Source organism: Sinohyriopsis cumingii, chromosome 18 (genome assembly GCF_028554795.1).
Source record: "Sinohyriopsis cumingii isolate HCF-2022 chromosome 18, ASM2855479v2, whole genome shotgun sequence".
In the NCBI taxonomy this organism is placed as follows: domain Eukaryota; kingdom Metazoa; phylum Mollusca; class Bivalvia; order Unionida; family Unionidae; genus Sinohyriopsis; species Sinohyriopsis cumingii.
Genome location: NC_142978.1, coordinates 82,581,025 through 82,603,950, shown reverse-complemented (window position 1 = coordinate 82,603,950; position 22,926 = coordinate 82,581,025). Strand labels below are relative to the sequence as shown.

General features: G+C 34.6%; 1 protein-coding gene across 1 annotated transcript in view; it reads left to right on the top strand.

The window, feature by feature from the left end:
- The first annotated feature begins 5,720 nt into the window (after window positions 1–5,720).
- LOC149777171 (sodium/potassium-transporting ATPase subunit beta-2-like) overlaps window positions 5,721–22,926 on the top strand; it is an 86,507-nt gene continuing 69,301 nt past the window's right edge. Inside the window, exon 1 of the mRNA XM_089941870.1 lies at window positions 5,721–6,179. Within this exon, the coding sequence (XP_089797996.1) occupies window positions 6,032–6,179 (148 nt within the window). The 5' untranslated portion in view covers window positions 5,721–6,031. The remainder of the gene's footprint in view (window positions 6,180–22,926) is intronic.

The window sequence follows — 22,926 nt, the reverse complement described above, 5'->3', positions numbered from 1 at the left end:
TAATGTCAAACCTTTTCCAGAACTTCCATCAAGATTAATGATACCGGTTTCAACACGTTTTTGTAATTGATCGGATACAGCGTTGTAAAATCAAGTTGTGATATTTAAATACCAGAATCAATATTTTAATCACGTCCCATGAATGTCAGGTGGTAAATTAATATTATCATGTTTGACGATGACCACAGAGAGTGTTCAAAGTATCATCTGTTTTTAAAATTTCACCTTCTACCTCAGTAAATGTTTCAGCGGGTAAGAAATATCTACTCGTATCCAAAACGTGCAGTTCGATTCGTCCACGCTGATTTGGCTCTCGTGCGTCATAGGAATACTACTCTGAGTATAACTTGCATAGTTTGCCTGAACTATCATCGTATCTTATAGAACAAGTATTTTCTTTTAACCCTTAAACTCTAAGGCACAACAGCATACACTTCTGTGAAATAAATTATCTTCCACTAATATAATGAAATAATCTCTAATGTAACTTGTATGACAACTAACTTAGAAATTTTTTAGATGATTTCTAGTCCGTAACTGTTTTTATATCCGTACGCACTCAGACGTAAGCTGTTTTTAATAGTCTAAATAAGACTGAAATATCCTAATACTTTAAAAAGCTGGGCAACTCAAATATCACATTATAGATTTTTCTAAAGTTGTATGCGACATCATTATTTACTTAAATTGGTAAATAATTTAGCATGTTCCGCTTAAATCCATAGCGGCTTTTGTCTTTCTACTATTAATACTAATTTCTTGTACTATTTAATCTTTGAAAAACTATGCGTAATGTTTCTGACAATATCACATTGAAACGGAGAATTAAAACTGTCCAACTTTCGTAGCAAAATGGCAAAGTTTAACTTTCACAGAAAAATTTCAAAAATACGTTTTTGTGTGATAAATGTTGTCAAAATGATAAAACATTGATGTTTAGCTAAATCTACTGGTAAGTGAAGAGAAGATGGTTGAATTTCCCTAATGGTCGAACTTGTTAGCAATACTCCCGCCTCTAGATTAATTATTACCTCTGGACATGTGTTTTTGAATTATGTTAGTTTTTTTCAAGAGAAATTTGCGATGGTTAGTGACATGTGTTTTGTATTAAAGTGGGTGAGGAGGTTCTTGGCATTTTTTTATATAATAATAAGATGTTGGAATACAGTATTTGATACGAAGAAAAGACCTGTGTGTTTTGTCTTAATATCTAGTATTTTATATAAAAATTTTTACAGTCTGGATTTGTATTTTTTTTTAAAATCTAATGGTGGGTGCCAACAGATTGCTGTGGTGCGTGTACTGGTCTGTTAGAGGGTTATATATATATATATATATATATATATATATATATATATATATATATATATATATATATATATATATATATATATATATATATATATATATATTGGTTGGTTAGTTGGATTATAGTCGTTTTCGTTTTTTTGAACATGTATCACTTGTTTATTCACGCACTGCGTGATTTTTAATTACTCCTGGGGGAGGGAAAAGGAGCCTCATCCCCCAGGCTTTTATGTACTCACAGAGTACATTTTAATTTAGCCACTCAGGTGTAGGACTAACTAGTCCTTAACAACCTGACTGAAAGGCTAATAAACATGAGTGGGAATAGTCACACCACACACTCATGTTTCTTAGTTGGATTGAAATGCCCCAGGTGTCAATCCAAGCAGTATGTGACGCCCGCTACGATTGGTCGGCAGCGATGACGTCATATTAGGACACCTGGTCTTGTGGCAGGTGGAAATCGTTCCACATACTGCCACGTGTACGTTGTCCGAGCGTGGTAAAGGAGGAAAGGTACTCGGAAAGCCAGCCATGGATGTCATGTACTCCCCAAAACGCCAGCACGTACTTATTCCAAATCATGTCCAGTTTTACTAATGGACAAAATATACCAATAATGTGTTAGCCACCTCTGCAATTAATCAAATCATTAGAGTTATAAATTTTGAATAAATTTTCCGAACAAGTTTGAATTTAGTGTACATAGTGTACATACTTATCGAAATTAAAAACCAATCGGTCAAGTCTAAACGACTTATAGCAGTTGAGTAACGCATGGTAAAAGAGTGTATGAGAATGTAAACGGCAGTACCAAAACAGATCAATTCAGATGTAAGATTAGTTGATCTAGGAGGGATACCAAGCCAAAATGGATCCCTATTAGATATTTACAGGCAATTTTAGTAGCCCTAAGAAGGGCTTTTTGTTTTTAGGCAAACGTTCCCCGTCTGTCCTCTGCTTCCCTGCATAGCTGGGCTGTTTTGCTTTCTTCGTTAGTTTCCCCAGGAAATGCATAACCATGAAGTTTAGCGATGTATTTAGCCGCCTCGGTCAGCTGGCGCAAGGAGAACTCTGAGTAAGCTTCATAATAGAACTGGCTCAAAATTCTGACTCCATAATGCCATTGTGCCGGTCGTGGTTTCTGTGTACCAAGAGAGCGCCAATTAATGTACTGGATTGCATTGACGAATCAGTCATTGTCATGTATCAATCTTTACGCGGACGTGAATGAAAGCACTGCCATATTTCTGTTTGTGACAATTGCGTAAAGAAAAGAAGTTTCTATTCTCATCCTCTCTCTATTCCGATTTGAGCGATTTTCTAGCATTGCTATTTGGTATCCTCTTGAATCCTTGCACCCATGCCTCATATTTGTATGGTAATATCACAGATTAAAACAGACGCAAAGTGTCTGTATATGAGGACGTGTTAATAATAGCCAAAAACGTTACATTATTAATCTTTACACATTTATACACTTGATATATCGAATTATAGGTTTCTCGTACTTCTAAATCGGTCAGTACAAAAAGATTTTAAACTGGAAAACAAAAATGTTTGCATTTTCATCTTAACCCTAACTCTGACCCTTTATGTATGTATGTATGTATGTATGTGTTTTGATACAGCTAAATAAGTCACACATATCGTAAACATTGACAGATTTTGACAAATAAAATATCGATTCATAGGTTTCTCATAGTTCCAAATCGGTTTGTGACAATAAAGTTGTGTAAAAATAGAAAATAAAAGTTTGCATTTTCAACCGTATATCTATTCCGACGTTAATTATTAAATATCAATAATTCACAGATTTCAGAAAAACTTAAGCGATTTTTATATAATAAGATATCGCTAGATGTTTTTGATGATTTTAAAAAGGTGGGAAGTATATAAAAAAATTGAGTATGTAAAATAAAAAGTTTGCAATTACTACTAAGTGTGGACTATCGCCAAGAATATATTTGTTAAAAAATAATCGATTTTTATAAATAAGATATCGGTATATATGTTTCGCATGTTATAAACGTTTGGCTGAATCAAATTTATTAATTACTGAGAATATAGATTACTCTTGAGTTGGAATGAAATTTCTAACAATACACGTTTGTTCTGTACAGGTATTATGTAATAGCACTTAGAGACACAGTCCTATCCTCCAGGGAACCTATACGAACCTCTAACCTCTAGGTGTAACGGTAAACTGAAATTCTGGTGTTTAATTATGTGGTAGACTAGTACTCTATGTATCCAAACCATAAACGCATATAGGTAGATACACAGTAACTGTGCCTAGAGAGGAATGTAATTAAGTGCTGAAAACGCATAGAAAGATACATTATAATTATTAGGAAGGTAAGCAAAGGTAAGCAAAGTGATGAGAAGAATACAAGATTGATAATCACACCCGGCTGCTCCAATTCATATCCTGTCGACGAAGGTAGTATTATCAGTACTAAAATCTGATTTCGTGTACCTTCTGGTTAAATGAACATCTTGCCATCTCACTATTTGTACCGGTAATGTTTGCACGGTTTGTTGTTCATGATTTGGTACAGTAATTTTAATTTACCAAACGCTACCCTAGATCTTAGAGGTACATGGAGAATTTGCACCATGGAGAAATCGCCTCGGGAGAAATCACTCAGTGGAGAGCTCGCACTATGGAGAAGTCGCATCAACCTATCTGAACAAGTCGCCCCATTGTGTTATATATATATATATATATATATATATATATATATATATATATATATATATATACATATATAAACACGCCACTTTTCTGCGCAAAGATACGTCATTTCTGTAAACATTGGATCACGTGTTGCTATTGGTCCAAAATCCAAATTGTATCAAGAAAGAACGATTGTCCTTTAATTTAGGTAATATTCATAAAATCTAAAACAATATCCCACATTTCTATTCTAAATGCATATGTAAATGTAATGTCTAACTGTCAACATGAAGACCCACCCAATGACCTTCTTGAACCCAGAAAAACCTATTGAATATTTATATTTTAGAATCATCCCGATAAATAAAGTATCTAAAGGATAGAAATGTTTTATTAAAATCAATCCTGCATCTTATTCCAAGTTTCTAATTTTGCAAGACTTTGTCCCACACCTACTCCTACACCTACTTTATGGTCAGCTATTTAACTTGTCAACTTGCTGCTCGAGCGAGATTGTCAAGAAATTGCTGGGTGTATATTCTGGTTAAAATTTTGCAGTGATTTTTTTGTTATTGTCATAATCCTTTTTAACACACTACATACTATTCATTGTTGTTCCTCTTCAACTTAATAACTTATTAAATTAATAAAATTCTGAACTTGTCCATTTTTTTTTTTTTTTTTTTTTTTGAGGTTGTTGTAAAATTGTTTAAGTTTGCTTAATATATCTTGCCATTTAGTGTCATTGTTAGATTGAAATTTCTAAAAATAGCTACAAACCTGACATGCTTCCTCGTTTAAAATGCTGACGGAATGAGTCTAAAGTAATTTATTCCATTTTCATAGCCCGATGCATAACCATTACATTTTTTCAAAGACATGCGCAGAACAGGCCGACATATCGTGAGTCATGAAAACACGTGTAGTATTTCCAGAATTAGTATTATTTTGAACAGAATGTTCTGGTGACAACAGCGCATTTCAAACCGTAAGCATTTTAATACTTTATTTTAATTAATTCTTAATAAAAGTTAATTAGGACTTTCTCCGGTTTTTACACCTCACTAAAAATTCGACACAGATGATGGAGGGAGGGGGATTATGCACGTCAGTGAAGTTAGTGGACAAACAGATGGAGTGAAGCCTTCAGATAATTCACACGTATTTCAATTATTCTAACCTAGTTTTGTTTCTATTAAAAGGTATTCGGTGATATAATTAAGTTATTACTAAAATAAGATCAAAGTTTAAATTCCATTGTAAATATTGGGTCCATTTAAAATAAATAGTTAAAATAAATAGTTACAATGAAGGATCTGTTTTTGATGGATGGAGATAAAATTTATTCGGGAAATTAGGAAACTATTAAATAGTCTGATAGAGGATGCAATAAATGGGGCTGCCATGAATTTTGTACCATCTTGGAAACCAAAGATGATTATGGTGACAGTACTAAATAGCATCAACAACAGCAAACTTTTCTGAGATGACCGGTAATAATGGTCCGACATATACAGGGCACGCATCAACACTTGCAATAGAAAATCTCCAACCAGGTACGTCATTTCAACTTTTTTCGGGGGGGGGGGGGCAAAACTTTATTCATGCAAATATAAACGCGCTGGCTCAGGCTGAATAACAGATTAGAGAGATAGTAATAGCAGGGATGTCATTTCAATTTTTCAGCGGGGTGCAAAACTTGACGGGGTATTTAAGTTTTGTATATAGGCTACAGCAATTTTAAAGCACATGCAAATTCGGTGGCATGCCCCCCTCCCCCAATGACGTCCCTGTCTCCAACCACCATAGGGCGACTTTTCCTGACACCTGGGACGACTTCTCCCAAGGCGAGTTCTCCACTATTCGATTATAGATACATATATAGCGACCTTAGCTAACCGGAAGCTACGCCAAACAGTGGAAGTCGGGGTAGACACAATACTGTGGAGTCACCCGATGAGCGGTTGTACCGGTAACAGGCGAATCGAATATCGCATTTCATGATATACAGGTTATACGCATCAAGTTCTTTAGTACAGTGAAATGGCATCTACTGTTGGAAGCACGGTTGTCGACCCAGCGGTTCCATGGTATAAAAAACCCACGTTGAGGAGTCGGTTTGAAGATTTTTCAACGTTTCTTTTCGACCCAGAGGAAAGCACAATCCTTGGAAGAACTGCTAGAAGTTGGGGTTAGTATGAACTTTTTATCTTGTATGCGCCATTAACTGAGGGTATAGATAACCGTCACGGTTCGATTTAGAAGCAAATATAGACCTTTTGAGTTACAGAGGCTCGTTACGAAGAAAATTCAGAGTATCAGTCAGTGGTTTGAGGGGTGGGGAGGGAGGCTCCATCTTCTCATGTAGTTACAGGTTGGATCCTCCCCCACCCCTCTATTCACTAACGGATAGTCTGAATTTTCTCTATAATGAGCCAGTGAGTTCCAGAGATGACGGGCAATATCAGTCCCTAGCGACACGTGTCTTTAATGGAGACAAACGTGAGAGTCACGCGGAGTGCAAGTGCACCAAATTTGTGACATTTTCCTATGGATAGATAAAATAGTAACATTTGTTTTCACTCCCGATTTTCCTATTTATACATTTATACATGAAGTCGTCAGAGCTGTGTGTACACGTATGTCGACATTGAATCTATGCCTGGGGCATCTGAGATAGCAAGATAGCAATGTTATTGGTCGCAAGATAGCTCTTAGTCCATAGAAAAGGCGACCTCACTTGGAAGCCTTTCTTTTATGGCTGTTTTTTTTTTAATGTACACTGGGCGCACTAAACCAACAGATCTCCGCTTTTATTCCGCTGTCAGAAAAAAAAAAACGGAGACCTAACTGTTGGTCTAGGGACGCAAGAGTTTTGCATAGTCACTTGTCACAATTCTAGTCACTCCAATAAACTCATTGCATTTTGTTTGTCCTTATTATATCTTTTCAATGAGTATCACATCTAAAGCACTTGGCAATCATGGTAATCCTTAGACCCGCTCAAAGATTGTCTCTTTTGATGGGTTTATTTACCTTGCACATTGCAGTATGATGTTTAGAATATCTATTGACACATTATCTATTTGGTTTCATGAGAACTTTGACGTCACTATGGAGTGGCAAGCTGTTCCTGTACGTTTCTAACAATTTCATGTCTGACTTTGCAGCATTTTTAAGTGCTGATTTCTGTTTGCGCACAAGGGCTGTCTTTAATCTGTGAGGGAAATCATTAATCTGTGACGGAAAAAAAACAACTGTATCAATCATCAGAAATTTTAAAAAGTTGTTTATATATATATAGTTCTTACAGAACTCGCTGTTGGAAGATTCATACCACATATATATTATAGTGTAGTACAGATTAAGAGTAGGTTAATGGATGGAAAAGAATATAGACTTGTCAGAAATACAATTAATACATATGGTAATTATAAGGTTAAAAGCGTATATTTAAATACAATGTGTGTATAGTTAACTTCCAGTTGATTATTGGGATTAGGGTCAGTAGAGTGAACAGACGAGCGTGTCTACGAAGAGGAATTGATGGTTGATTAAATGTCAGGCTCTGGTATATATATTGTACATCCTTCGCATGTATTGGATGTCCTTAGTCAAACATGTGAATAACAGTGCTGGTATCAGTGTATTACCTTATATAATTCTTAAGGTGAGGCGATTCTTTCAAATTAGGGGGCGATTTTGTTATTACTAGTGTCAATGTTGAATACAATGAAGTTTTTTAAAAATAGTTAACGAAATTTCGATTCGGCAAATATTCCTATTCTAAGGTAATAACAAAATCAATAAAGGTTTTATTCAGCAAAGAATTATAATAGTAGAAACAGTCCATTCAAATTAATACGTAAGTATTAATTCTCGAAGGGTGCATTGCCAATGCATAGCAAATGATTAACATAGATCTATAAATGAACAGAATTGAATTAATAAAAAAGGCAAGAACAAAATCAGTACCATGTAAAAATAAAATTAAAATTAGTGGTAGCGTTTTTGACGATTCGCAATTTATAAATTAAAATCATATCAACAACGATTGTACACGCTTGATAATGTCACATGTTAGCAATAAATAACTAAAAATTAGAAGTTATTATAAGTAATAGTATGTAACTTAAAAATATTAGTTTCATCATCGTTAGTTTTCATGAACATGCAATCTTGGAGTAAAGTCAATTTAAAATATTTTTTATAGCATTTTGACACAATTAACTGGAATTGCATAAACTATTTCACTTACCTTAAAAGTGCTGCCTTCGAATTTTAAGCCGTTCCAACGAAAACCCAACATTAACACATAAATTTTAATTGTTCTGCTGACCAAGCTTTCAAATCAATTTTGGCCACGTTTGCACATGAACCACGAACCCAACTGAGAGAATTTGAACACTGAATTGTCTCATTTGTGCGCACCTTAATGCAAACTGAACAAAGATAGTCATCCTTGACTTGTAATATACATTAACAGACAAATTGGGTTTGGTGCAAAAACGTTCTTTACCAGTGAATTTATAGTCGTCGAAAAAATGATTATTTAAACAATGCACCCCCTACCCCCACCCCCCCGAAAAAAAACGAAGAAAAAAAAACGGTGAAGGTGTTCCCAAATTGATGTTGATTGTGACTCAGTTTACTGAGTAACGAAATTAATGAAGATAATTGCGTGTCAGTCCTTACAGTAGTATTGAGCACCCGTAGTTAATAATCGAGGTGCCGACTTGACAGAAGGCGGCGGCACGTTGATTCCTTAATATAGTTTTGATTGCAATTACGTTCAAGGAGAAATTTTCGTGTTTAAAAGGAATATTTTTCACAGCTGTAGTGAATGCACCTGTTTCACAGTTTAACATGAAAGTGATGGCTGCATGTTCAGTCTGCAAAATTCCTTTGATTATGACCGCAATTTATTGAATTCAATGGAGTAAAGGAGATACAAATTGCTGTTGTAAGGTGACATGTTTCTGGATAACTAATACATATAACAAATAAAGAACGTGGTTTATTCGTTGCTATGCTAAGTGTTTTGTTTTATTGTTTTCCTGTACATTTTTAAATTATGCTCTTTATTTTTAAAATAATAACTGTCATTAAAATTCCGATATTTTTGTTTAAGAGTCGGCATTTTCAGCCACATTTCTTTACAGGGTATTAACACGTTATGTAAATCAAAGTAAAAAACATTGATAGTCCTAGAAACAAGAAATATTTACAAAATTATGCATTAAACCAGGTCATAAAATAACAATATTTATAGTTAGAGTGGTTTCCCCCGTTTTCGGTGCTTTCGGGCTTTTTTCGGCTCTTTTGGGGAGTTTTCCGACGATTTTTGTCGTTTTCCGGTCTCTGTATGAACCGTTTTTGAATTAATACATGCCCATTTGTCCCATGTTTACCCATTCCGAAACCGCCCCATCAAAAACAAAAAAAAAAACCGGCTCCACTTTTCATAAAATCCCACCCACCCCATTTTAAAATCGCACCATGTCAAAAACACCCTTTTAAAAATTCGCATTCACTACAAAGATTTTCAACTTTTAAAAAAAGATAAATATACTAAATATAATTTTATTTTTACATGATGCTGATTTTGTTTCTTGCCTTTTTTGTTAGTTCAGTTATGTTGATTTATATATCTAAGGTTAATTATGCTCTTTTAGTCATTGTTTTAATGATAAGTAATGCACCCGCCAGTAATTAATATTTACTTATCATTATGGATAATTAAAATGGATTGTTTTTACCATTAGTATTATAATTGATTGCTTTGAATTAAACCTTGATTGATTTTGTTCCTGCTTTTAATTAATTTTTGAGAACTAGAATGTTTACCGAACTGAAATTTCGGTAAGTATTTGTAATATCGACCTTCTTTACATGGTGCATATATAGACCGGAAAACGCACCCCCCCACACACACACACAATTGAGAAAGAGCTATTTTATTTTCTTTTCGGCCGCGTATCGCAGCAGATGAGTACCATCACATCATGTCCATTGACTGGTCAAACTTAGAACAACGATTATCATTATACATATTGTCTGTTTACATAATCGTGCATGAAATATGACACTGTATAAGATTTAAAGGTGTTTTCCGGTATCCTTTTTAGGCTGTTTCTTTCTGCAGCATAGGAAGAACGTGTTGCGTAAATCAAATTTATAAATTTCATGCTCATCGAAATATTGGCAGTTTTCAGGATCATGCATGAAATGTGACACTTCGTAAAATTTAACGGTGTTTTCTGCATATTAGGAACAACGTGCTTACGTTGATCAAATTTATAACTTTCATGATCATTGAAATATTGGCTGTTTACGAAATCGTGCATGCAGTATGACACTTTATAAAGTTGTAATTAATGCAGAGAATGAAGCACGTGGGGCCTTATTGACTGTAATGGAGGCGATTTTGTGAACCATAGGTGCGTTTGTTTTTATTATTGGCGATTTTGCAGTGGGGGTGATTTAGTGAAAAGAGGTGACGTTTTTGTCGAGGGTGGGTAGGTGGCGAGTTTTCAGTGGAGCGTTTTGACCTGTTTCTTTAATACCAAACAAATAAAAACATTAGAAAGATTTCCGATTTTAACTTTGCTGTAATCCGTATGCAGGAGACTATAAATTCGTGCACAGTGGCTTACTAACGGTAAATGGCGCCCGGGGCGACGGTGATGACCCAAAGATATTTTGGCTCGTCAGTACATATAGCGCCCGTACTTTTGGTGCCCCAAGACCTCTGGCGCCCAGTGTGTACACCACTCCCCGTTATTTCGCTACATACCATGGTAGTACTGGTAAGGAAGCAAGCGGTACACTCTAATAATCATTAACCAGTTTTTAACGCTCAGTATTCAATGTCTTTTAAGCGCTGAAATATATATATATATATATATATATATATATATATATATATATATATATATATATATATATATATATATATATATATATATATATATATATATATATATATATATATTATAATTAATATATTTCGCTTTGAACGCGGCATTCTTATACTCCTTCTTGAGAAGTACAGTCTGTTGTTTTATCGTCTGAAAATGGCGAGGACAAAGCAAGGAAATAGCTGCGATTGTACATAGAAGAGAGGTTACAAGGGTTTTTGTTTCATACTAATACCTTTTTGTAGTTTAGTATATATTTATTTGTAACACTTTCACTTATTCCGGACTGCTGCACGGTATTAATCTCGGCTGGGATTACGTGCGACATTACAGAGTGAGTTGTATTCACTATATACACAGTAGCAGACAGCGTTCTTGCACTTTTTCATCCAAAAAATCAGTATATAAAAGTTATTTATATAGAAGTGGGACAAAATCAGAGAAGGTTGACCGGCTCTAAAATAATAAAATCAAATAGGAAGTTTATTGTGGTAGTAATAGTAGTGTGCAACCAGCCTACAGTTGTTTTCACTGAAAAGACAAAACAAAATCGATCAAGAAGAGGGACAAGCCGCCCCAGTACGGTCAAAAATCAGACAGTACTTTCACACTGTGTTTGAAGAAAATAGGATGATTGTTAACCACCCGGCTGGGTGTCAAACAATAGACTTCGAGGGAGCGACTAACCCACCCAGACAAAGTGAGGTATTGATGGGCCTACATACGATGGGAGTGGATATAGGAAAAATCGAAGCTATACAAAACGGAGGACTGAACAAATATGTAGTATACCCCAAAGGAGAAGAACCCATACTAGAAGAAGAAGAACTTAACATAAAGGGAATGGTGGCCAGGGTATATAAAACCGCACCCTTCATCAGGACTTTGGAGCCAAGACTGACAGAAGTAAACGTGATGGGGCTACCAATGGAAGTTAGCAGCCAGGAGCTAATAGACAAACTAAAAAAGAAAATGGGGGTGACGATAGTTACCCACAAAATGGCGACAGTATGGGGATTTGCCCCCATAAAGTCTGGAAACGGGCTAATATACGTAAGCCGTGAAGACGCCAAGAAGATACCCATTTTTTTATGTTCTGGGCTTTAGACTAAAGACCTGGTACAGGGGGAGCGAACTGGACAGAGTTTAACCCCTGTGCCACCAGAAAGGCCATGGACCCAGGGATTGCCCAGGGGGAAAGGAGCAATCAAAACAACAGGAGACGACTTACGCCAGTAAAGCAGCGGACCAAGGGCAGAAAGCTCCATCTCAGCAACAACAACAACAACAGCAACAGGATGAAATACTAAATCTAATAAAACAAATCAGGCAAGAAAAGGAAGAAGGAATACAAGTTCTCCCTGATCTGGACATCACCAAAATAGAGGGACATAGGACCCTAGATTGGGATGGTTACCTGAGTCCGAACAAAACCACCAGAGAAGTGCAAAGAAATGAGGGAATAACGACAAAAAATAGATATGGCGTCCTGGAAAATGAAAGCACCCAACAAGAAGATAGCCTCCAGACAGCAAACCCCCTAACGTCAACACCGATGCCCAAGAGGAGGAGGTCAAAAAGAAATTCAGATGTAATCTCTCCCCAAGAAAAGATAGTATCGAGGAAGAAAAAGAACAAACAGGAAAAGAAAAACAGGGAAACAGAGATACAAGAAGAAGAAGCAGATCCAGAAAGCGATAGCGAGGGGGAGAAAAAGGGACAAACTGAAACGGAAACAGACACAGAATACGAAACGGAAATAGAGGAAGACACAAGAAACAAGGAAACAACAATGGAATCAATTCAAACATACAATACAGAAACGGAAAGTACGATACAAACAACGGTCACAAGCGCAGTAGAAAGTTTAAGCAGTACAATTTCATCAGAGGGGGGTAGGGAAACCAGTGCCCCCCCCCCCCCGAAAATTCACAACTAAGCACAAAAATTATACTTCAAATTATATTTGTAAAATTAATATAATCAAAAAGCGACACCCTGGTAAGAGACAGGAATGGAAGGAAAAATCTTGCAACTCCTGTCTATTAATGTAAATGGTATCAATAGAGATAAATTATTTAAATTCCCGAAAGATCTAGATTATGATGTGTTATTCATAAAAGAAACGCACAATGGGTTTAAAGATGACATGAAAGTAACATTTGAAAGTCACCTGGACGGTATTTTACTAATCAGTGATTATGAACATACAGATACTAAAGGGGGGTGGGGTGGAAACTTTAATTAAAAATAAAAGGGGTTTATCATGGGATAGAGTAGAAGTAGAAGGGGTTTTTAAAGGTAGGATGATACATATTATAATTGAAGAAATACACATGATTATATATATATATATATATATATATATATATATATATATATATATATATATATATATATATATATATATATATATATATATATGCCGGCAAACAGGGAACAAAAGAAAGTATTTTTAGAACATTTAACAAAATATATAGAGAAATATGCTACAGGAAATCTTATTATAGGGGGTGATTTTAATTGGGTGGGAGAAAATATAGATAGGGAGGGAAACCTGGCACCAAATGACATTAGAATTAAACCAGAAATGGAATATTTTATTAAAAAGTACAAATTGATAGATGTTTATAGAGTACAAAATTTATTAAGGAAACAGTTTACCTACGACTATAAAATAAATAAAGGAAGTCGTTTAGATAAATTTTATTGCAATAATTATAATATAAATATCCACAGAGAAACTAATATAACCGATTTTAAAATATCTGATCACAAACTTATAAACATGACTATAACAATTAAAAATAGAATAAAATGGGGGCAAGGAAGGTGGATGTTAAACAATTCAATCCTAAAAGATACAGAGTTTATACAAAATACCAAACAGGAGATAGAAGAACTTAAAAGTAGGGAAAATATAGATATAATGTTGGAATGGGAAAAATTAAAAGTTAAATTTAAAAAATTAGCTATAGAACACTGTAATTTAAAAAGTAAGAAACTAAAAATGGAAAGGAAAGCGATTAGACACCAAATGCAAAAACCAAACACTATTGAAATGGAGACCAATTTAAAAAACAGATTGGAAGAGATAAATAAAATAGAAAGCAGGGGTAGGGAAATTAGGGCAGGAAAATATACGGTGATATATAAAAAAGCAGAGGGGCTATATAAAAGGGAGGAGAAAAGAATGGGGGGAGATAAAACTTTAGATAAAATAAAAATAAACACAACAACAACAACAACAATAACAGAAAAAGGGGAAATTATGAAACATATTAAAAACTATTATGCCACACTTTATGAATCACAAAATATAGCAGGGAGTGAAATAGATGATTATTTTTAAAAAAATTCCCTGTGAGAAAATTAACCATGACTTTAAAAAACTTTGTGATGACTTTATCACACAAGAAGAAATTCTAGAAAGTATAAAGACTATGAATAAGGGAAAATCACCGGGAGGAGATGGACTCTCTGCAGAATTCTATATGACATTTTGTGGAGAGTTGTTGCCCATTCTCGAATGGTTATACAATAATATACTTTTAAAAAATAAGGAAATATCAGGAACAATGAAAGAAGGAGTCATTATTTTAATATATAAAGGAAAAGGGGACAGAGAAGATCTGAAAAACTGGAGGCCCATCTCCCTCCTTAACACAGACTACAAGATTTTGAGTAGAATTTTAAGTAATAGGCTAAAAAAGGGGATAGGGGACATAATTAATATAAACCAAACTTGTGGGCCAAAAAATAGGGATATACAAAGCAACATTTTAAACATAACTGCAATAATAGATTATTTACATAACAAGGGACAAAAAGCTGCCATGGTACTTTTTGATCAGGAAAAAGCTTTTGATAGAATTGAGCACAACTATATACAGAAAGTCTTAGAAAAACTTGGTTTCGGAGAAACTTTCCGAAAATGGACTAAAATACTATATACTAATATAACATCCAGAGTACAAAATAACGGAGCAATGACAGAAAAATTTGACATAAAAAGATCAGTGCGGCAAGGGTGCCCACTATCTATGCTATTATATGTAATAGCAATCGAAATGCTAAGTATCAGCATAAAACTAAACAAGGAAATTAAAGGTATAAAAGTTCCAAATATTACAGATGAAGTGAAAATGCTACAACATGCAGATGATTGCACCAACTTTTTAGATGATCCGAAATCCTTTGTGCACCTAATAAGGGAATATGAAAAATTTGGACAAGCGTCGGGATCTAAAATAAATCAGGACAAAACGGAAATATTAGAGATAGGTAACTGGCGTGGTAGGCATTCAACCATACCAGCCCATGTATTTAAAGATACTGTTAAAGCACTTGGGGTTTGCTTTGGGAAAAACGAAGAGAAGGATAACTGTAAAAAAATGGAAAGCGAGATAAAACGGAATGTTGATATCTGGGCACTTACGCCGCTATGTCTAATGGAACGGGCCCAAGTGGCCAAAACATACATGTATGTAAACCTTAACTATATAATGAAGTCCACCAACATAAATAATATAATACTCAATAATATAGATAAAATCATAATTAACTACATATGGGACTTTAAATTACATTACGTTATAAAAGAAACTCTGTATAAATCAAGAGAACTGGGGGGGGGGATAGGGATACCAAATCCCATAATTTTAAAAATTACAAATATTTTAAATAGATTTAAACGACTGAATGACGACCCGAAATTACCTTGGGAAGGGATTTATATATATATATATATATATATATATATATATATATATATATATATATATATATATATATATATATATATATATTGGTTTGGTTTCGTTTTACGGAACAGGGAGGGGAATTTATAAAAACAACACAGTTATGAAATTATTAGAAACTCCTAGGAAATTTAAAAGTATAAAAGATTTATTAATGAAATATAGGGATAAAAAAGAATTTTGGGACCTGGACGAAAAACTCTCATATAAATGGATTCGGAACGACATTACCAAAAATATACAATGTAAAGTAGAACGAGAAAACCTATATGTTAACTGGAAAAGAGCATGGGGGCACTGGTCCCAACTAGGTTCTTTGAAAATACAAAGCCTCGCCTTCAAATACATGCATGATGCGTGGTTGACAGGAGAGGCTGCAGCGAGACGGCATATGGTCAGGGTACCGCCAAAATGTCCGCTGTGCAAAATAGGTCCATATACTAAAAGACATGTAATTTTAAATTGTAGGGAAACATGAAACACTAGGAAAAAAACTTATAGATGAAATAAATATAAATGATAACTTTAAACCACAATGTATATTATACCTGGATGGTAATTTTAACAAACAGACTTCATACAAAATTTCAAGTTTTATAGTTAATACTATAAAAATTTGTGGGCCAATAAAATTTTAACTTATAATAGCTTTCAAGAGGGAAAGTACAGATAATGATGACGTGGGGCTATGTCACATGGCGCTACGCGAAGTGAACAGGCCTATGTAAGAGTCTGGAAAAGAACCCTCTTGAGATAATGGAAAACCAAAAAATATAAAATGAATATCTATCTATTTATCCTCTTACACTAACAAATATTTTATGTGAAAAGAAATTTATTTTTCAAATTTTAAAAAATTTGAAAAATCCGAATTTTGGAATTTAAAATTTAACTTAATTTAAATTAATTTTTTTTTTCTTTCTCATCATCAGCTACCACTATTGTGACGAACTTTTGGAACAATTATAATTAAAAGATAGACCTGCTCCATGGGGGAGACACATGAAAATTTAAAAAAAATGTGAACCCCCCCTGGAGCTCAGTCTCATCTCATAAAGAATGATGAATTTAATACACTTCATAAGAATCAATAAGATTCAAAACATTAAGGGGATATCACCAATCTTCCAAATTCAAAATTAATAAAATTCCGTTGTATTATAAACACGGAATATAATAGGAAAACTGATACACTGCAAGAATTTAATGTAAATGCTATCCCAACAATAACACAATATAGCAGACATAACATATAGCACAAACATATAACAAACACGGGATTTAGGAGACCCTAGCAAGGTCACAGAAAAAGCAAACTAGGGGAAGTAACCCGAGAGGATAATTGAAATCACTCTCGGAGATACACCCCTATAGATACACCAGGGATGGAAAAAAATACCCGAAATCCTAATTCACGTTACTACAAAAACGATGAAATAACACAATACAACAAATCTGGGAGAACACAAAAACACATAAAATAATTTATTAAAGGGGGGGGGGGGCATCTGTCTGGTGCCCCAAAAAAAGAAAAAAAAATGAAATATATTATTGCAAGTGCTATATTGTGCATGATCCCACAGTTCGATTTAATTTTTATACGTTTGGAACCTTACTGTCGTTACGATAACTTTACAGCATTTCCTGGCATCATCTTTGCATGTTTAATAAAATGTAAATAAGGAGTAGTAATTTAACCAATAAATCAGTCCGGATTAGTGTAGTTCGAAAACTAATTTAGTCGCAAAATAAAGTTATAAGCTATAAACCTTAATTTTAGAATAATATTTATTATTCTCATTTTGCTTACCCACCCTCAATTTCAGTAGCAATGCTATAGCATTTTTTTACGGTTTATTCTTTCAGTAATCAATGGAAAGCCTACAATTAATTGAATTGAAAAAAGTATCTTTAAAAAAGTATTGTCAGATGGTCAAGATGTTGCGGTTTTGATCGTTTAAAAATAAATTCAGTTGTTCAAGGCATATATAAAATTCAGGTAAATAATGGCCATATTTTTTTTTACGGAATTGACTGTAATTAGATAATGAAACTTGAACAGTTTCTTCTTCAATGAGTACTCTCAGGATAGATATCAAACTACATCAAATAGTGAAGATAGCTAACCGAATTCAGTCTAAACTATGTCTACCCCTCCCCCATAAATTATTTTTGAAAATTTGACAATCAATAAATATTACGCTAATTATATCACTCTTACAAGCCGTTAGTAAGCTTATTTCCTAGGAAGCTGTTAAAACCTTCATTAATGAATGATCAACATTCTTTTACAAATCATGAAACGAGTAAAGAATAGTAAATTATATATATTTAATTTCAAATATGCATACGCGTACAGTATATATTTTAAAACTGTCGGATTAATTTTCCATTGTCTGAAAAGACGAAAAAAATAATAGCATTGTAAAGTGTACAATTAAAATGTTAATTAGAAGGACTTGTTAGATAAAATTGTTATTCTATTTAGTTATGAATTTAATTTAGTTTGAATAAATTGATGATAATTGGACTCCAACAAATTTCAGACAAACTGTTAACCTCAAAAAAATTATGAAATAGTAAACATATATTTAGTGAAGGAAACAATTAAACGGTGTGCTATTTACTTATTCTCAGAAATCCACAAGAGAATAAAAATGAGACATACAGTGAATTGATAAATAACTATACCAGACGATATTCTTGGAAAACATATAAGGTATAAGTCATAGAAAGAAATAAAAAGAAAAAAAATAACAATTTACCCATTATTAAGCTTGAATATTATTCCATTGACGAACTGTAAGACTAACTGTGACAAGAACTTATCACAATAAATAAAGCTTGCCAGCTGAAGTGTTTTCTATATAAAAATATCTTTATCAATAGATAATAGAGCCAGCTAGATATATGAGAGGGTTGCTATGGTTGGGGTGGGGTGCTCCCAACATTGTATTTAAATTATTATAGAAGTCCCACCTAGGCTCTGTTTTGTTGGAAGGTAATTTAGTGAAAGAAAGATGTAAAGCTCCGAGCCCCCAGTCAGCAAGGCAGGCGGTTAGATGCTTAAATATACAAAAAGGTTTAAATTCAATGAATAAGAATTTTTAAAAAAAATTAAATAATCAGATGATTCAAATTTCCAATTACACTAATCCCGCTCGACACTTTAATACCCTATTGCATCACTTGGTTAGCAGTGTAAGATTGATTTCCACTTGTCATTGTATTTCTACTCTTCTGTTGTTTCCTTTCTTTCTCCTATTTCTCTCCTCTTCCTTCCCAACGTTATCCAAATTCCTTCTCGACTTTCTCCAAATTCCATCTCATCATCCACTTTCTTCTCCACCGACTCCTTTTCATCCTCCTCCACATCCTTTCCACCTTCTCTCCACCGACTAGACTTCTGTCATCTTCGACTGTTTGGCTAGTCTTAGTTCCGTCTCCACCTCTTGGAGACTCGGAACTCAATTTAACGGAAGTTCTGTCCCCTAAAAAGCTTCCTATGAAAACACAAGAACGGTAGTCTTTTTCCTTAGCCCTCTCATCTCACACTACACACAGCCTAGTATCAGATAACGGCTATTAAAATTCTTCGGTCACGCATTCGTTCACATCGAGATACCATACGTTCTTTTATGGTAAAACAACGCCATAATACAGCACGATATCCATTACTTCTTATGCATACATCAATAAATTCTGTCACATCAGTACATATTCCTAATCCAGTTACACTAAACAATATCACAATAATCAGACGCATTTCTTTACCTTACACTTTTACAAACTACACAAATATTCAAATACCTATGCTCTGATATATCCATACGTCCATAGTAACTAATCTCGCACACTTCAACCATTTTCCAAATTCACAATTCAAGCATGTGTAAATTCTAACATAACGCAATAACAAATTCACTAGTTTACTACGAAGTAAAACCTAACACCGAATTACAGAATTAATTCTGGCCACAAGCTAACAATCTACATAATTCCGCCTCGCATCTAATAATTCTCTACGTAGGCTCAAGCCCATTTCTCAAATACGAATGTAAATGAAACACTTCAAAGGTAATTCTACATCCTAAATGATGCTAGTAATTAAGTTTACATACTACAGATAATTACAATTATAATACCGTAATATTCTGCAAAAATCGAGCAAATAACTTACTGACTTTTTTAAGCTTTGTCTCTCCTTATAATTTACCTCTATGTTTCGCCGCCAAATTACTTTTTTTAAATTTGGGGCACCAGACAGATGCCCCCCCCCCCCACTTGCCGAAAAAAAAGAAAAGGTGTTTTATGTATGATTGTTTCCCCCATAGGTGTGTTTGTTTGTTTCTTTTTATTAAAATAGAATTTTGATCAAACATTTATTTACAGTTAAATTTTTGATGGGGTATTTCTACTCCCTAGTGTTTTCTATAGGGTTGTTCATCCGAGCCAGATTTCTTTCGCCTATCTCGAAATCACCTTCCCCTGAAAAGTTTTCATTGACCCATATCTATTTAGCCGCCAAATTACGAGTCGCTCTGTTGAGTAACCTTATTGCTCAGCAATCTGTCCAGGCGAATACTGACTCATTCTAAAGATTCATAGGTATCATTCATGTCTGAATTCTATCACGTACTCTATCTCAGATTTTGATTAGATATCTCTGTGGACCGATCCAGTCAAACTTAGCGGACATTGGCCCTCGCGCTGTCTGTCCACGTGGGGACGGATAAGAACACGTCTCGTTCACCCGTGGACTTTCCTTTTGATCATGGAGCCAACATTTAACATATAGGTGTGATATAGGCAAGCCTTTGTCAAATGATGCAAGCAGTCTCCTTCGCCAACTCAGGTTTCCACTCTCTGGCTGGTCATGGTAACATTGCGTACGAGTTTAACACTAGCCTGCGGAAATCTTTAGATGTCAAACACATGGCCGCAGTAATATTTCCAAGACAGCAGATTATAGCATATACATGGCCTTATAGCCGGGGCCTAGCAAACGTGACACCAGAGCATATATTTTTCTATTTTTGTTTTAATTTGAGAAATGTAGAGTTTCTAGATCAAACAAAAAGACTCGATATAAAGGATAACAATTTTGCTGATAGATGTGCACTTTTGTTTTGCATGGATAACATACATATAAATTGATCAGATTTTTAAAGTACTGTAAAGAAAACAGCAATGCTATGTGATATGCAATGCAACTTAGATTAAGAAACTGAGAAAGATGAAAAGGTATTTTTAAAAATCATTCAGTGTTTTCTCGTAGCTAATTAGACATTTGATGCTGTTTTGGGTTTTAAATATCCAATCTAAATAAACTAATCAATAAAACATTTGAAAATGAAATAACCAATTTGATTAATGCTGCCAGTTCTGATTAAACATATATGAGATAATTATATATAAAATGAAGGTATCATGCATTTAGCTGTTGACATTGTTATGAAGTCACCTCTTCTGTAATCCTTCAGTAAATTGCAAACATTTTAAAATACAACCTTTCACCGGGGAAGGGGGATAATGAGGATAATGACACTATACTAATTACTTTTTCTTGCATCAATGAGAAATGTTGATTAACCCTTACAGCAGTGATTCTCAAACTGTGTGCCGCGGCACACTAGTGTGCCGGGAGAGATTTGCAGGTGTGCCGTAGGAGTTTTTAAAAATATTTAAAATTGCTAGCGTTTGGAAACCTTGAACATATCGAAAAATTAAATGGTAAATCAATGTCGCAAAAGTTAAAAAAGTAACATATAAAAACGCAATCTCTGTCAGTCTGTCATTGATTGGTTCCTTTCGTAACGCGAGACTTGTGCGAGATCTCATCCCCGAAATTCTGGACACACTGAGAGACCTACAAACGGCACTGCAGCATTACTTCCCATCACATGCAAGCGATGAATATGGATGGGTGACCAATCCATTCGGAAACAACGAAACTACAAATCTTACAACCGAAGAAGAAGAACAGCTCATTGATTTAAAAAACGATACATTTTTTCAATCAACATTTCCCGAAATAAGCCTGGATGAGTTTTGGATCTCAATCAAGAAAACATATCCTGCAATCAGTTCAAAAGCAATCAAAGTAATTCTGCCATTTGTATCTTCGTGGTTTTGTGGGTTTGGATTTTCAGCATTGACTGAAATCAAATCGAAAGAGAGAGAGAGAGACTTCTTAAAATCGACGATGAAATGCTCGCTTGTTTGTCAACTTTGGAGCCTCGCTTCAATCTGATTTGCTCTCGAAAGCAGGCACATCCTTCACATTAAATTTAAAATTAAATATATATGTAAATTAAATAAGTTTTTCACCACTAAAATTGTTAAATATTTTCAGGTTTGCCGTGAAAATTTTTAGATCTTTTTGGTGCCCTGCAAGACAAAAAAGTTTGAGAAACACTGCCTTACAGCATAGTCCTACCTGCATAAAATCTATTTTCCCACGAATGACAACTGAAACAGATTTCGTATCTTTTATTCTCCAACACTCGAGGCAAAAGAACTGTGTTTACAAAATGAAATTTGAATTTTGGCCAGGTCTCACATGCTTGCTGACGTGAGCCAAACATTTCCTTGTTGCCAGTGGTCAAACAGTTAACGTTGTAAAACCTATGAAGGCAAAGGTATCATGATAATTAGATCACATTCTTCCGGTGCCTAATGGTTAGAGCGTCCGCCTCAGATGCGTGAGCAAGGTTCGATCCTCGGCCGAGTCATAACAAAGACTTATAAAAATGGTACTCACAGCTGCTTTGCTTCAGCATTAAGAGGTTAGTGTTAAGTATGGTAGGTCTAGTGTCAGGGTAATGTGGCTGGGTGGGACATCACGATACGTGTTTGCGGCATGATGTCCCAGTCCTAGACATCGCTATAAACTGACACTGTAGACGTCGTAGCGATATGACAGAAAATTGTTAAAGCCACGTTGAAAAATCCAAATCACATAACGCACGCGCACACACGTACACACACACACACACAAACTTGATTACATTCTAATTAAACCTACTCTGTATTCAGGTCATGGTTATTTTAGTTGACAAGGACATTGTATCAAACAGTGCAGTAGTCCGACCCAATAACGACTGATTCAAGGCATATAATGCTGGAAATGTGAATATTTGTTATAGATATAATACATCAGATACCTTTGTACCTGTTTTCATTAATAGTCACAAGTGTCATGAGCTTTATGTACTATGGTTTTAATTCCTCGTGCTCAAGTAACCAATCTCTTCTA